The sequence below is a fragment of the Rhea pennata genome, chromosome 1, assembly GCF_028389875.1.
Source record: "Rhea pennata isolate bPtePen1 chromosome 1, bPtePen1.pri, whole genome shotgun sequence".
Taxonomy (NCBI): Eukaryota; Metazoa; Chordata; class Aves; order Rheiformes; family Rheidae; genus Rhea; species Rhea pennata.
The window spans coordinates 44,270,133-44,283,635 of record NC_084663.1 but is presented as its reverse complement, the minus strand read 5'-3'; the positions used below and the strand labels follow the sequence as shown (position 1 = coordinate 44,283,635).

At 39.2% G+C, this 13,503-nt stretch overlaps 1 protein-coding gene across 1 annotated transcript in view; it reads right to left on the bottom strand.

Moving 5' to 3' along the window:
* The window catches only part of ACSS3 (acyl-CoA synthetase short chain family member 3), a 76,660-nt gene extending 64,061 nt beyond the window's left edge, over nt 1-12,599 (bottom strand). The window contains exons 1-2 of the mRNA XM_062568078.1: nt 12,352-12,599; nt 8,290-8,434 (exon numbers count right to left, since the gene is read on the bottom strand). Of these exons, the coding sequence (XP_062424062.1) occupies nt 8,290-8,434; nt 12,352-12,599 (393 nt within the window). The remainder of the gene's footprint in view (nt 1-8,289; nt 8,435-12,351) is intronic.
* Nucleotides 12,600-13,503: the final 904 nt, after the last annotated feature.

Below are 13,503 nucleotides of genomic sequence, written 5' to 3'. Positions count from 1 at the left end.
AAGCAATAGAGATAAAACCACATGTAACGTATAAAATATTGACTAACTAGTTAATAGGAAAAATTGCAGACTAAAAGGAGTAGACCAATAAGCTAATACGATTAGACAGAATTAGAAACATCCCAAGGCATAATCTAGAATTTTCCACCACTATGTTTCTAGTCTGACCAGCAGTAACAAAATCAGAAGTGTCTACTTTCAATAGTGCTGTATTAGTAAAGGGATTTAAAAAATAAATTTTCTGTGAAGTTCTTGGGATATCTGAAGACTAGAACTTCCATCTAAACCTAAGTTCAGAAAAAAAGGAGTTGCTCAGTCTTAGAGAGAAACTCTTCTTACTTGTAGTAGTAAAACATTTGTCCTTAATAGGCCGCCATTCATTAGAAATAATAAGATAAATATAAGAACTTAAAAGATTCTAATTTCATTCATTATTATGTAACACATAATTCATATCCATCTGTATATGAATTCCTTACATCTTACCTGTTTTGCATGATTCATTATTTACTCATTATACCACATAGATAAGGTTTTAAGTACAGTTCACTGCTATGTTTGCTGCTATTTTTAGGGAAAAATAACCCTAGGCACCAGCACAAGCTAGGGGTCTGACCTTCTGGAGAGCAGCTCTACAGAGAAGGACCTGGGAGTGCTGGTGGATGACAAGATGACCATGAGCCAGCAATGTGCCCTTGTGGCGAAGAAGGCCAATGGTATCTTGGGGTGCATTAGGAAGAGTGTTGCCAGCAGGTCGAGGGAGGTGATCCTGCCCCTCTACTCAGCCCTGGGGAGGCCTCATCTCGAGTACTGTGTCCAGTTCTGGGCTCCCCAGGACAAGAGAGACATGGAGCTACTGGAGAGAGGCCAGCATAGGGCTACGAGGATGGTCAGAGGGCTGGAGCATCTGCCCTATGAGGAACGGCTGCAAGAGCTGGGCCTGTTCAGCCTGGGGAAGAGAAGACTGAGGAGGGATCTTATCAATGTGTACAAGTACCTGAAGGGAGGGTGTCAATGGGATGGGGACAAACTCTATTCAGTTGCCCCGTGTGACAGGACAAGAGGCAATGGGCAGAAATTGAAGCACAGGAAGTTCCGCCTGACCGTGAGGGGGAATTTCTTCACTGTGAGAGTGACAGAGCACTGGAACAGGCTGCCCAGAGAGCTTGCGGAGTCTCCTTCTCTGGAGATCTTCAAAGCCCACCTGGATGCAACCCTGTCTAACATGCTCTAGGTGACCCTGCTGAGCGGGAAGGTTGGACTAGATGATCTCCAGAGGTCCCTTCCAACCTTACTGATTCTATGATTCTATGAAAGGGTACCATCACTAATATTAGCGTAGATTACAGGCAAAGGAAAAGGTAGACAAGTTCCTTTGAGTAGCATCAGTGTTGCTTTTAGCATGGAGAAAACCCACTTCCAAGCTTCAGAAGAAATAAAAGAGATGTTGTCAGCGACTCAGTAAATAATGCAAGCAATCAAAGCAGCCCAGAAGGCCAACAAAACATGCTGTACAAGCAGGACCAGCAGGAAGGACCCTCTTTTTCAAGGATATATGAGACAGAAGGGTAGATCTCGTTCTAGTTTAATATTTCACATTCAAGTATTACCACTACTTTTAGAGAACAGTAAACATTCAGTGTTTTCTGATATGCTCATATTCAAAAAAAGTTGGGGTAATCACAACTCAAAACCTTAAAATCTTATCAGATGCACATACTGAAGAAAAAAAAATGGAATTACCTCACTGCTGCTCTCTTCAGTGGTACCACAGGTCCAGACTTACTGCAACCTGACCCAGTAACATTCAGAAGCTCCAAATGCCTCTGACTTGTGTTTCTATTAAAAACACAGCTCACTCACAATCAAACTATGTATACTTCTATACTTCTGCCAGGTGATTTAAGAAAACAGAAATATAGGAGCCCCAAGCATGCATGCTTGCATCAGAGGAAAATGGCATAGCTTCCTTAAAAAAAAAAAAGACCACTGAATTGATCCCTGCTCTTTTTCTCTCCCTTGTAAACATTCTCTTTGTCTTGTGGCTAAGTCATCACCACACCAAGCTACAACTCAACAGATATCAAGGTATGTGCTTGAATTGTTTGCAATAAACCTTACTGATAAACAGAATAAAATATTTTTAAATGTAGACCTATTAATACCTATCAATACTCTATGAAAATCTGACATGCATCAAAGACTATCACAAAACAGCAAGACTTGTATATGTATGCAACTAGAATTTATAGCCATACCACTGGCATTTACAGCCATTTCTAGACAGGATTGATGCAAGTAATTGTAAACAAAGATAATAACACTGCTTCTAAAGGTAAATATCTTTAGTGTATTTCCTATTATGAAACATTAAAACTCTGTAAATTAACCATAACACAGAGATAGCATCACCTTACTCTCAGAGAACTAAGGGGGCTAAACTTTATCTTTGAAGCTACTTTTGCAATTTTGAAGGTGTGATGTAGAAGCCCTTGTATGGGATTTGAAAAACCCAAGACACGACTCAATATAAAGTCCTGATTAGTCCCATCCTTTATAGAATATTAATATTGATATTTTTAAAAGCTCCCCAGTGACATCACTCTTAAATCTTTCTAGAGCCTCTACTGAAGAAAATAATTTTAGATTTAAATAAGATAATAAAAAACCACATTAAATTAAAAGTCTAGTGTATAGTTTTTATCAAGATAAAATTGCATGACCAGACAAGTAGTTGGGTTGTCAGTCTCAGTAGGCTCTCCTATCTGTATTCTTGTTTTGATTTTAAGGTACTTCAGAGAATGAAGGAAAAACAACATCAAAAGAAAATCACTGTCTCTAGCTACAAGGCAATTGGCAATTTTTCAAGGCAGAAGGAAAAGCAATGAGATAGAGTAAAGCATGGGAAAAGACTACTAGAAACAAAACAATCCAGATGATTCCTCAATCACATACATGAGGTAACAGCAAATCAAGAAAGATACATGCATAAATACAATCTGACGGTGGCTAACACAGATATTTCAAAAGATAATGCTTTTAAGGTAAGTAATTATGGAAAAAACTTCCTACAGAAGAATTACACTCTAGTCCATAGCTTATAACCTGAAGCCCTTCTTCCTCTCAAGTTACTGCACTCATTTGCTATGGCACTGAATTCAACATGCCAGCTGTATATTGTTATTGAACAGAACCACAGAGAAGAATCACACTGCCTTTTTGTACAAGATCTACAAGATCAAGAGTCAGCTGATAATAGGACTTTCAAATTCTTGAGGTATTTTCAGCACGTGAAGCATCCTTGAGAAAATAATCCAGTTATATAAACTGAAGATTTGTTCTACCTTTTTAATCACTCTTGAGCTAAACTGGAAAATGATGTTATTCTCCAATACATCCAGAAAGTTTGTTTTTAAATGAACAGCAGTCACAGCTCTCTATTTCTTCTGTGTCTTTATGTTTCCCTAATACTGCAGGGATTCAGTAATATTTCTAATAGAATTGTATCTCCCTTATCTTTTCCTGCCATCTCACTAATGAACTTAACAGTTATCTTCTGAGGCATACACAAAGCTTACACCTACATCCCCATTTCATTGGCATCAATTCAACATCATAATTCTCACTCAAACACCTATAAAAAGCATCAGTAAAGAAAAAAAATCAATACAATTTGGAAGACTATCATGTCTTAAATTTGTCAAAGTCCTACTCCTTGCATTTGCAGGACTCCATCTGTAACAGCATTTAATTAATGAATTTATAATGCAATTTTATGCACTACATAAAACTTCATTGTAACTAACTGGAACAATCTCAAGACTTTCTAATTGTGAAGACAGTGCTGTTGTACAAAGATAAGAACTGATCTTCCTATTCTGTATATCAATAGAGAGTTGCTGAAATTGTCGATTTGCTCTGTTCACTCTCAGTTCTGTTAGTTACTCTTCTAAATAGTGGCACAGTACTTACCACAATAGCGTCTTTAAAACCTACGGAAAAACTTCAAAGATACTTACATCATCCTAAGACAATCCAACTCACGTCTTCATTTCTTTTGGTAACTTTTAAAGTCAGTGATTCTCAACACTATTAGATTAAATACTGTACTTATATCTAACTACAGGAGACTTAAATTTTAAACTAAAAAATAAACTGATTGGCCTGCAATCCTTATATTCCAGTTCTACCAAAACAAAAACAAAAATGTTCCCTCCAGGTTGGGCATTAAACATCCACAAGCTTCCAATCCTTCTCTCAATCACTTATACAGTTTAGTGATGCTTAACTTTAAAATTGCAGCATCATGCTAGCTTTCAGATCTGAAAAGCTGGGCAAATGCCAAAAAAAATAAGTACCTAAAATAAGGTTTTTTGGTGTTTATTTTCCTACCGCTTAGTTTAGTTTAGTTTAGTTCAGGCTGCTTACAGCAGAAATGGATCTTTAGTCACAATGAATGAAATTTTCAGAAGAATACAAGAGAGAACAGGGAGAAAAGAGTTTTGGGAAGAATCTGGCTTTTTAAAAAGAACTCAGTACATGCACAAAACAAGATTTCAGAGTCTACGGTAAACATGATTAATCATATTGTCTTGGCCTTACTGGTCAAGACAATATGATTATTGTCTGGCCTGCCTTTGACTGTGTTTTGCAAATCTCACTCTCGAAGAATAAGATTTTACAATTAATTTTGTATTTGAATATAATGCACAGGTTATTTCAGTATTAAAGCATTAGTTCTTGTATTGATGGATGAGATTTATTGAATAGACAGATATGAGCACATGAAGAAATGGCACTGCCAAAGTGTTGTGCTGGCACAGTTTGTACAAGCACTCTTTGTATAACCTGGGGCTCAGGATTTCACAAGACATTTGTCACAGATAAAAGCAGCACTGGTAACCAATAGTGGCAGCAGCTGTCACAGCATGCCTCTCTTACTAAAACAGGAAAAAAAAAAAATACTATAGTAAAGGGAGTTTCTTACATGGGTTAAAAATAAACAAAGTTGGAGATTGGATTATACACTTTGAATAACTTGAGAGTAATAACTGGTTTCTTTCCAGTCACTGGAGGAGTACAGGACAACATAAAAGGATACGGATAACTTAAAAGATAACAGACTTCCTGAGTACATAGTTCAAGCTATCCCACCCTCCCTCAGCAGTTGTATTATGTTCAGCCAAGCACATACGTCTTTCCCCCTCGCCCACCCAACACCTTGATCCTGGAACAAATAAGCCTGCTACAAAATTCTGCATCTTCCCATCTGGTGCCCCACAGTTATCTTATGTATCTTCTATCGATTCCATCTATAAACTCCTCTTGTATTATCAAAAGCTAAAAAGAATTCCACCACTTCAAATGCTCATCTCTTGTAAAGACATTTTACATGGGCAGCCTCTCTGATCAGACATCCTCATCAAAATACCAGTTTATTGGCCAGACAGACTACTAAACATTCATTAGATGTGGACAGTCCAAACTACAGTCTGCACACAAGTGTCAGGCCATTTCAAAATGGGAAACAAATTCAGGAAAGATGGCAAGATGCTTCCTAACAATGTCTGAAGTACTATTGAACCCATCCATCAACTTTTGTCACGTCTGAGCTACACTGTTACTGACCTATAAAGAAACATGCAAAGCATAGAAAGGATATTTCAAAACTGTAATATACAGTACTTCTAGCTTATATTGAGTAGGGACTGAGAACACAGAGACAAGCAATGAGTTGAGCACTGTGAGTCAAAAACCATAATGCACACTCCCTAAGTTTTACTTAGACCTTTTCCAAAACCTCTCCCAATCCCTACAAGATCTATGATGCAAAATATACCAGTGCACATCTTTCCCATTTTCAGCAAATCTCATTGTGAAGATGTTTGTTATCTGGTCTCAAACAGTCATTAGATAAACTAAAGTAAATTTATTCTACAAGAGTAAAGGAGAGAACCTCCACAGACCAATACTAATCTCAGCTCCTGCCTTTCAATCATACTCCCTTTTGATTAAAGAAATAGCAAACTGTACAGAATTCAAAAGCAATACTGAGATAGGACTCAGCTACCAGCAAGATTATAATGACTTCCAAACGTATTTTGCTAAATATCCACAGACAAATTAAACCATTTCTCCCACTTGGTTTGGTTTGCTGGAGCAAGAGAAAACGTGGAGAAAATGATGTTTAAGTCAACTAACACAAACTTTCTCATAATGTATAAACCTTTCATACCCCAAAGCACTTAATACATTTGGAGATAACACACAGCCACAAATGTATGAGACTTTATAGCAACATGAAATTTAAATAGTGAAATGAGGGATCCATTTCAAATCATTTTGAGAGAACACTTCAGTGGACTCACTCTTCAGAAGTTAGTTTACATGCATTTCTTCTTTAAAATAAATCAAACATGTATTTTATAAGTGTGTGTGTGTGCGCACGCGCGCGTGTGTGTGTGTGTGTGTGTATAATTAAATGATTATCTGGGCACTTTTAGAGCTTACTAATTTCTTAAAGCATTTAAGTACTTCAGCTATTCTAGCTCCATCATGCCATACCACAGTGAACCTTTTAAGTTCTTTTTTAGACTAGGTAAGTTCAAAAAAAATGGGGTGAAGGATATATTTTTTTCTATCCTTAATCTATATTTTTGTTAAAAGAGCAAAGTAGAAATACAGCAGTGTTTGTAGCTCTTGATTTCTTTTTTCATTATAACAGTGAAAGAAAACCTCACACACTGAACCCCATTGTATTGCACTGTGAACCCCACTGCATATTTTTAAACATTTTCACATTACTCCAGATACGATGTATATTACTGAAACACAGTGAATGTGTTCCATTCACTCTAATGCATCTTGCACACTGAGATACATTAAAGTAGAACAGGTGTCTAAGTCCAATATTTCTTTGTACTCAGTGTACAGAGGAACTGCCATAGGTAACTAGGAAAGAAAGCCCAGGAAGCCCAATTTAATTACCGGTTGTGGCAGTTGGCATGGGTCAAACTTGGCTGACATGTGTTAGCTTATGCATTTCAGTTAACCCTGTAGGACAAGGGAGCAGCTTGGTTCTGAGAGCAGAGGTGCAGCCGGAGCCTGAACACCCCAGCTAGCAGCTGCGAAGCTGCGCATGTGCAGGGAACTGTTGTGCTGGGCCGACTGCAGGTGCCCGCAGCGGCGAGAGCCCGGGCTCCGGTGCCGAGCGAATCTGAACGGGCCGAGGTGGAACCAAGTTTGGTTCTGGCAAACACCTCAGCATGTGCCAGACGGTGTCCAGGGTCTCTGTGGGAGAGTTGGGAGGGCACCAACGGGATCCAAGGCCCTGGGGCTGCACAGCAGCAACCATGATGCAGACTCACCCTGCTTCCTTTCTGGAGCACCTCCTCCCTCCAGAAAGGCAGGGAAGTCACCTTTCATAAAATTGCATGTATCAGTGATTAAAGTGTTTTGATATCTGAGTTCTGCAGCGCCATTTGGTCTTGAACTGCAATACCTGTTTAGCTTAATTGCCAAACAGTACGGGGCAAAAGAGTAAAACTAAAGCTAAAGTCAACTATACAATCAAAGTAGAGAACATACTGAAAATAAATGGACCATAAAATATGTAGAGTGCCAACTATAAAATCCTGTAAGAATCTAAGTTACACTAGAAACATATGCTATGCTTGCCAGTCACATCAATATGTTTAGCAGTCAAAAACCAATAATATCATTGACCCCAAACAACCTAGCTGTTATATGCACTTGAAGCTTATTAGAACGAGAAGTCAACATCTACAGAAATTTCAAGATAGAAAAACAGGGCAGGTCATGAGGACCCTACAATGGGGCAGGAAACCTAGCTCTTCTTGGAGCTCTTTCCTTTAACTTTTCAGTTCCTTTTTACATTTACTTAGTGTGCAGGAATGGCAAAGGTGTGAATGAGAATAGTATTGTTGCTCATTGTAGCACCTCACTGTCAGGTAAATTTATTAATATCTTGCTTTTACTTTCAAATATGAAACAAGAAATGTTAAAAAAAAAAGAAATCAAGGATAAAAGTTCAAAATTTTAAAAGCGGAACAAAATTATTCTTATTAAACTATGGAGGAAAGAAAAGAGTCTAAGGAAAATCAAAATGTCTTTGATGCACAAATACTAAGTACAAGCACTGAATTTTATAAATCAATATTGAGCACAACAAAAAATAAACTAGCAAGGTAGACAGTATCTTACCTAATATCTACCTACTGTGCAGTATTTCCCATTTATTTCCAGTAATAGGGTTATTTTCAAACATACCTGTTCAAGAAGTTCCTTGTACGTTATTTTCTCTTTGGTATTTGTTACAGGACTGTCATAAATAATGGCAACGTGTTCTCCTCGCCCATTCTCAACATGACGATCTACAGCATTGTAACAAATATTCAGTTCTCCATCTACAAACCTAAAAAAGAAGTTGGATGTGTTATATAACAGACAGCTTTCCAAACTAGTAAAACTAGTTTTCATAAAGAATGATAGCATTCAATTGAAGTATATATATCACAAAATATTATACTCGGTTCAGAAAGTCATTTTTTATTCTATAACCTAACAATTTACTCAAAACCATTAAATAAGCCTGTTAGCAAAACGAAGTAAAATACTGCTGTTTAATTAAGAACCTGCTAAACTTAACTTTGATTTAACTTATTTTGTACCACTCATTCCAATTTTTAAAATTAAGAGTTCAGTGAACAAAATATATGTTCACATAAAATAACTTCACATTAAGAAAACATATTATTATGACTACTTTCTATTGGTGTGCACTTTTTTTTTTTTAAAAAAAAAAAAGGAAGAACAGGTTCAGAACTCAGAACATTTATTCATTTCTTGGCAATAACCATTGAACAAGCAAGCATCTGTATCTAAATGAAACCAATCTCTACCACTATAAAAATCTTATAAATTTGTCTGACTTTCATATATATTTGACATCAGCATGTTTCATATTAGTGTTTCAAAATTCCCTGTAGTGTGAGTCATATTCTCTTCAACAGCCAGACATTTACAGAAAATGCTCATCTTTTAATTAAAAAAGTATTTCACACAGTTTTCCAAAAAAAGAGAAAATCCTGTTGCAACATAATCCTCAAGAAAATACTGAAGGTACTAGATTAATAGAAGCTTCTGTTAACTCAAAGATGACAAAATCTAAAAATTAAAGTTCACTCCTCAAAGTAATGGCCTCATTTGTGTTTGTTTTTCCTCTATCTGAGCAATACACAGCAACATCTCAGGGGAAAAAAAAAAAAAAAAAAAAACAGTTGAGACTTTCCAAAATCTGTGGGGGTGCTCACAGTGGTAATGTATTGTCCTAATGTAACTAGAAACATGAACGGATGGCTTAAAAGTGAGTCACTACTAACTAGAGGGAGTATTTTCTTCTTCCCCTTTCCTGTCTAGTAAAGGACTGCTCTAAACTATGAAATTCAATATATTATTCATATATCCATACAAAAACATGCTACAGGATCGTCTCTATGGTCACAGAATGTCAACTATTAAACTAAATCAGTTAGGATGTTCAGGGTATATCAATCTTTTATCGTAAACTCTCTACAATGCCATTCATAAGGAGAAGGCAGGGGACAAGAAAAGTAACAAGCACATTCTGTATTACAAACTCTTTCCCCTAAAAGAATAACTATCTGAACAATAAAGGATTGTGAGCTGTTTTACCAACAACTGAGAAATTCTGTATTACTCTCATAAAAGATGATTAGGATTCAGGACATCCATTGATTTTTATATCAGAACATACCAGAATAACATAAATGAGGTGGTAAGAGATGGCAATATCTGGGTTATTGTGCATAAATTCTTAATAATGTTCAAAATACGAACGAGCTTTACAACACCTTGGGTTCTCCCAATTACATGTAGGGGGATAAATACTACCAAATAAATTTTTAACGACTGCATGCCAAAAAGTATATGAAAAAATGTGTGACTGCAGACTGAAACAAAAACTAAAGATCTAGATACTGTGATAAGAGCTCTGCTGCCCAGTTCTGGGACAGAGATGGAATTGTGACTGCTATGGGATCAGAGAAAGCAGTAATGCAGCTACTATGACTGTAAGACTTTTGCTCTCCTACTATCTGGCTTTGAAAAGCTGTCCTGTGTTTCTGCAAACTTCTGTTGATTCAATGACTCCCAAAGAGACGAACCTGTGAGGAACCACTATTTGCTTGAATAAGCCCTAGTTGGGGGAGAGGGGAAAAAATAAAATAATAGCACCGAAACTTGGACCCAGTTGAAGTAAGGACACTAAGAACACGCTTCTGTTTAAAACAGAGGGCTAGAACTAGAGCTAAAAGAAAAACACTTCAGCAGCCTGAAAGATCAGAGGTGGATCAGCAGGATGCTCGCAGGAGCTGCCAGTAAATCTTGCCATAATAAGTAGGGCTTTAAAATGCTAATCCGTTGCTAACCAAATATTTATCTCAATAAGGCTTATGAACTGAATCCAAGTCTAAGGATTCTTTCTTCATGCTATGTTCCTAATGCTGAGGAATCAAAAAAATCAGTAATATTCAACACATGGAATACAAAAAAATAGAAATTAAAAAAAAAAAAAAAGATAGTGAACCATAGCAACTATTAAACATAGGAGAAACTGGATTCAGTTCAGTAGCACTCTTCTCAAGGAGCTCTTTCACTGTTCACTAATGCTACTGTGGAAGAAAATGGCACAGGTCTTCCTGTCATGATCACAGTAGAATTAAAAGGTAGCTATAATATCAAAACAACTATCTTCATAGCAGCATTTTAATAAACTCTAACTATCCTTTTGGCAATTCTTTTTTTCTCAAGGAATAAACATCTACCATTTAGGACTTGGATTTTTTTTTTACTGCATTCAGAATTTTGGAGATGTGACAATAGGTACTTGCTAGCAATGAAACAAGTAAAGTAGTGAAGATGGCAATACATAATTATGCCTTAAATCACTCCATTCAAATATTCAAAACTTATGTTTTAAGCTCCAACATTAGCTGCTATCTTAAAAATCAAAGTAACTGTATTCAGAGACATTTTTAGTCTTCATTCTACCGATCAAAATCAAAAACCATTAGGAAGAAAAAAGATGGAAATTCAAGGTTCTTAATAAACCTGTGATACACGTACAAGAAAAAACTTCCAAAACAGAGCAACAGATAATTGACATCCAAACAATAATTAGGACAAATAATTCGCATCTGAGATGTCAAAATGTTTTACAAATACCTAAACATGTTTCTTTCAGCAAGCAAGCTTATCCTACTCTACGCTTGTTTGACAGGCTCTGCTAAAAACATGCTCACTAGCACCTATTTGTATTCCTTTTCCTTAGTGGTTAGAAAGTAACTAACAACTTTTCACTATTTTGTTCAGGAACCAGTGAGTTCTCCTGGCCTTTAATTACAAAGGCAATCCTGCCTGACCTTCTTAAATAGTGCATGACACTAAAAGTTAAAAATCAAAGTGAGTTGCCCACAGGTCTTCTTAACAATCCATTCTAAGGCTTTTGACCCTTGCACAACCCTGCTGACTTAAAGCAGTTTATCCTTTCTAAAGCTCAGCTTAAGACAACTAACTATTGCAGCTGCTAAGCAATAATCTCCAATCACCACAACAAAGTCAGTTACTCATTCCTGGTTCTGTATGTCTTCATCCTGGCAGATTGGAGGGTGATTAATTTTTAATTGTATTTGGAGATTAATTTTTTTAATTAAAAACAAACAGAAAAAAAAAAAACACAAAAAAAAAACATCAATCCAGCAAAGGTGAGTCCCAGCCTCCTTTGACTTTTTTTTTTTTTCCTCTCTCCCCATTAGGTTTGCTTTTCGAAAAACATCGAAACCGTGATGCAAAGCAGCGAAGAAAAGGTGATGGCGATCCTCACAAACCTTCCCGAAGACGACGGGAGCAGTGGAAAGTACCCTATGTCCTGCCCCGTCATTTACAAGGATGCTAACTCTCCCTTGCAGCACGGCCTCTGCCAAAGGGTACCTCAACCACCTGTTTTTTAAGTTAGGAGCTGCTTTAGTGGATTCTGTGATTTAACAGCTCTGAGAATCACGGTTCCTCAGCCCTGACCCCTGCTACAGCCCGGGGGGAACCCTCCCCTCATCCAATCCCGCTTTTAATTATTAAGCCTGAAGGGGTTTAATTATTAACACCCCCCCCCCCGGCCGTCCTTCAGCAGCACCGGCGCGTGTGGGGCGCCCCGAACACGCGCGGGGTGAGGCCCGGTACCCGCAGCGCGGCCCGCGGCGCCGAGCTCCCCCCCGGCCCGGCCCGGCCCGCGGCCCGCGGGGGCCCGGGACTCACCAGGAGGCGCTGCCCGCGCCGCCCCTCTCCAGGGCCTTGGCCCAGGGCTTGTACCAGGCGATGCTCTCGGCCGCCGCTCCCCAGAGCTTCTCGGGCTCGGCCACGGAGCACCGGAACGCCTCCTCGTAGCCCCCCGCCGCCCGCCACGGGCCGCCGCCGACCCAGGGCGGCCGCGGGCTGCCCGCGCCGCCGCCCCAGCCCCGGCCCGCCGCCGCCGCAAGTTTCGGCAACCGCCGGAGGAAGTTCATGGTCCGGCTACGGAGACCACCGGGGCGACACTACACGGAGCCGCGCCGGCTTCTCCCCACCACACCACACCACACCACCCCCGCCCGCCCGGCTGCACCGCCCCCGCCGCGGCCTGCGCCGCCGCCCCCCTCCGCGCCGGCCGCCATGGCCGGGCCGCGGCCGCGCAGCCCTCGGCGCCTCCGCCCCTGGCCCCGGCCCCGGGCGAAGCGCGGCCGCGGGCGGCCCCGCGCGGGACGGCGGGCTGCCGGCGCGGTCGCCGCAGCTGCAGCTCGAGATTGCAGCTGGAAAAGAAGGAAGGGTGAAGTTCGGGATTTCCTTGAAAACAAGGAAAAGAACCCAGAACTTTTTCTTTTCTTTTCTTTTCTTTTCTTTTCTTTTCTTTTCTTTTCTTTTCTTTTCTTTTCTTTTTTCTTTTTTCTTTTTTCTTTTCTTTAATACCTTTCCCCCACATCACAGACACTCCAGGGATCTGCTTTTTCAGCTACCCTGTTTCACTTCACCCTTTTTCCCCAATCCGAACATACTTTTTTTTTTAATACAATTCCTCTGTAGAAAGCAATCGCAATTTAAGAGTTTTCCTGCCTTACGCTTGCTTTTCCCGCTTCCCTACTTTATTCATCCCCAAAAGATTAAGTCATTAAAAGCCTTCTGCAAACAAATGGTTACAGGATCATTAAACCAAATACCAGCTCCTTAACCACAACCACAAACAAAACCACTGAGCTTTGGCCCCTGAAAGACTACATTCAAGATGCCACAAATGTTCTCTAAGCTAATGTGTGTACAAGTTTGTTAGGCTGAAGTAGCAGAATATATATAATATTATATATTAATGTGTGTGAAGAAATTATTACAATCAAATGTCAGCACAGAGTTAAACTGAAAAAAGAAAAAGGAGAGAGA